This window comes from Coturnix japonica (assembly GCF_001577835.2).
Source record: "Coturnix japonica isolate 7356 chromosome 4 unlocalized genomic scaffold, Coturnix japonica 2.1 chr4random350, whole genome shotgun sequence".
Classification (NCBI taxonomy): domain Eukaryota; kingdom Metazoa; phylum Chordata; class Aves; order Galliformes; family Phasianidae; genus Coturnix; species Coturnix japonica.
In genome coordinates this window covers 195836-198006 of record NW_015439533.1, presented here as the reverse complement: position 1 = coordinate 198006, position 2171 = coordinate 195836, and the positions used below count along the sequence as shown (strand labels likewise).

At 61.6% G+C, this 2171-nt stretch overlaps 1 protein-coding gene across 1 annotated transcript in view; it reads right to left on the bottom strand.

The window, feature by feature from the left end:
* Nucleotides 1–542: 542 nt before the first annotated feature.
* EBF4 (EBF family member 4) overlaps nucleotides 543–2171 on the bottom strand; it is a 22560-nt gene continuing 20931 nt past the window's right edge. Inside the window, 2 exon segments of the mRNA XM_032441587.1 lie at nucleotides 543–1972; nucleotides 2074–2171. The exon segment at nucleotides 2074–2171 is cut by the window's right edge and continues 243 nt beyond it. Of these exon segments, the coding sequence (XP_032297478.1) occupies nucleotides 2083–2171 (89 nt within the window). The 3' untranslated portion in view covers nucleotides 543–1972; nucleotides 2074–2082.

Here is a 2171-nt window from a genome sequence, read left to right as displayed (position 1 = left end):
GATGGGGATGGGATGGAGATGGGGATGGGATGGGATCAGATGGGATGTAGGGCGATGGGGATATGATGGGATGGGGATGGGATGGAGATTGGGATGGAGATGGGGATGAGGTGGAGATAGGGATGGGATCAGATGGGATGGGGGTTAATGGGGATGGGATGGAGATGGGGATGAGATGGAGATTGGGATGGAGATGGGATGGGGATGGGATGGGGACAAAGATGGGATGGGATGGAGATAGGGATGGGAGGGGGGCGCGATGGGGATGGGATGGGATCAGATGGGATGGGGATGGGATGGGATGGGGAGTGATGGAGATGAGGATGAGAAGGGCATGAGATGGAGATGCTGCTCCTGTCAGTGAAGCCCCCCCATGTGCCCCACAGCTGTGGGGTGGCAGCGGTGCTGACCCAGGTGTGGGCAGCACTGGTGGACGGATGGCTGTGATGGCACAACACGGTGCACACCCACGTGTATCTGTACACACACACACACACACACACACACCATGTGTGCACCCCCCACCCCACAGCACACGCAGCCTTTCTGCAAGTCCTTTTATTTCTGTCCCCCCCCCAATGCCACCGCCGTGCAGGGGACACAGACCCCATGGGGACACTGCAGTCCTGAGCCCCACACTGGGATGGGGACGGGCACTGGGGATCCCCCCAGACCCCCACCCTGGGCTGTGCAGGAGCAGGTGCAGGGGGTGGCTCACCTGGTGGGGGGGGGGGGGGGGATTTTAATCTCCTTTATTTACAAAATTGGATCATTCCCCCTCAATGGACCCAGCATCGCCCACATTGAAGTGCTGGATCAGCCTGGGGGGATGTGCCAGGATGGGGGGGGGCTCCCATAGGGCCCAATGCAGCCCCCCGCCCTCACCTGTCACTAACAATGTTATTATTATTAATAGTAATGGTAGCGATAATGAGGAGAGAAGAGCTGCAGCTGTGCCTGGGGGGCTCCAGCTGCTGGTGGGACTGATGGGGGGGGGCAAAGTGCTGTGTGCCCCATTGGGGGGCTCTGCCCCCCCCAGCCGGGTGTCCTGACACGGCCCCGCATGGACCAGAACCAGGAGCTGCAGTGGGCGGCTGCACATCTGGAAATAAACATCTGGAAACGCACATCTGGAAATGCACATCTGGAGTGTGGGCGGGGGGCTGGGGGGGGGCAGATGGAACCAGATGGGGCCTCCCACCATGGACAGCTGCGCCATGGGGCGGCCTGGTGTGGAACAGCCCCAAAGGGAGCATCCATGATGGAGTGTCCCATGATGGAGCACCCCATGATGGAGCATCCCAAAGGGAGCATCCCATGATGGAGCGTCCCATGATGGAGCACCCCATGGTGAAACATCCCATGATGGCCCATCTCTACATGGAGCATCCCAAAGGGAGCATCCCATGGTGGAGCATCCCAACATGGAGCACCCCAAAGGGAGCACCCCATAATGGAGTATCCCATAATGGAGCATCCCATAATGGAGCATCCCAACATGGACCATCCCATGATGGAGCATCCCATAATGGAGTGTCCCCCAATGGAGCATCCCATGATGGAGCACCCCAACACGGACCATCCCACGATGGCACATCCCCCCATGCAGTGCCCCACCACAGAACATCCCCCTGTGGGGCACCCCGCCCCCATCTGCCCCACTTCCCACCACTTCCCCCCCCCTCTGTGGGGCGCCCACCACAGTCAGTCTCACCACAGACCTCCCCTCTCCACGGGAACGGGGCGTTTTGGGGCTAAACTCAGAGGGTTTGGTTCATTCATGTGGCAGAGCCCAGATCTGACCCCGCCGGCCCCTCCCCTGCGCCCCACACAGCACCACCCCATTGCCCCATAGCGCTGTGGGCAGCTGGAGCGGGAGGTCCCGACCCCTTTGCCCCCAGCCCCACATGTGGGTTGTGCTCGGTCCCATCCACTTCTGCTGCTCGGGGTGGCACGAGGAGCCCGGGCACGGCTAAAAGAGACAGACGGGGGTCGGTGGTGCTGGGGGGGTGGGACCGCGGCCCCCCTCGGCCCCGACCCCATCAGGGCTGGGTGCCGACCCCACAGTGTCACCTGCTGTGCTTAGGAGTAGGCCAGGCCCTGCAGGGATCGCGCGGGGGGGTGGAACTTGTCTGAGTCCTCAAAGGATGCGTCTGGGGGGGAGAGAGTGA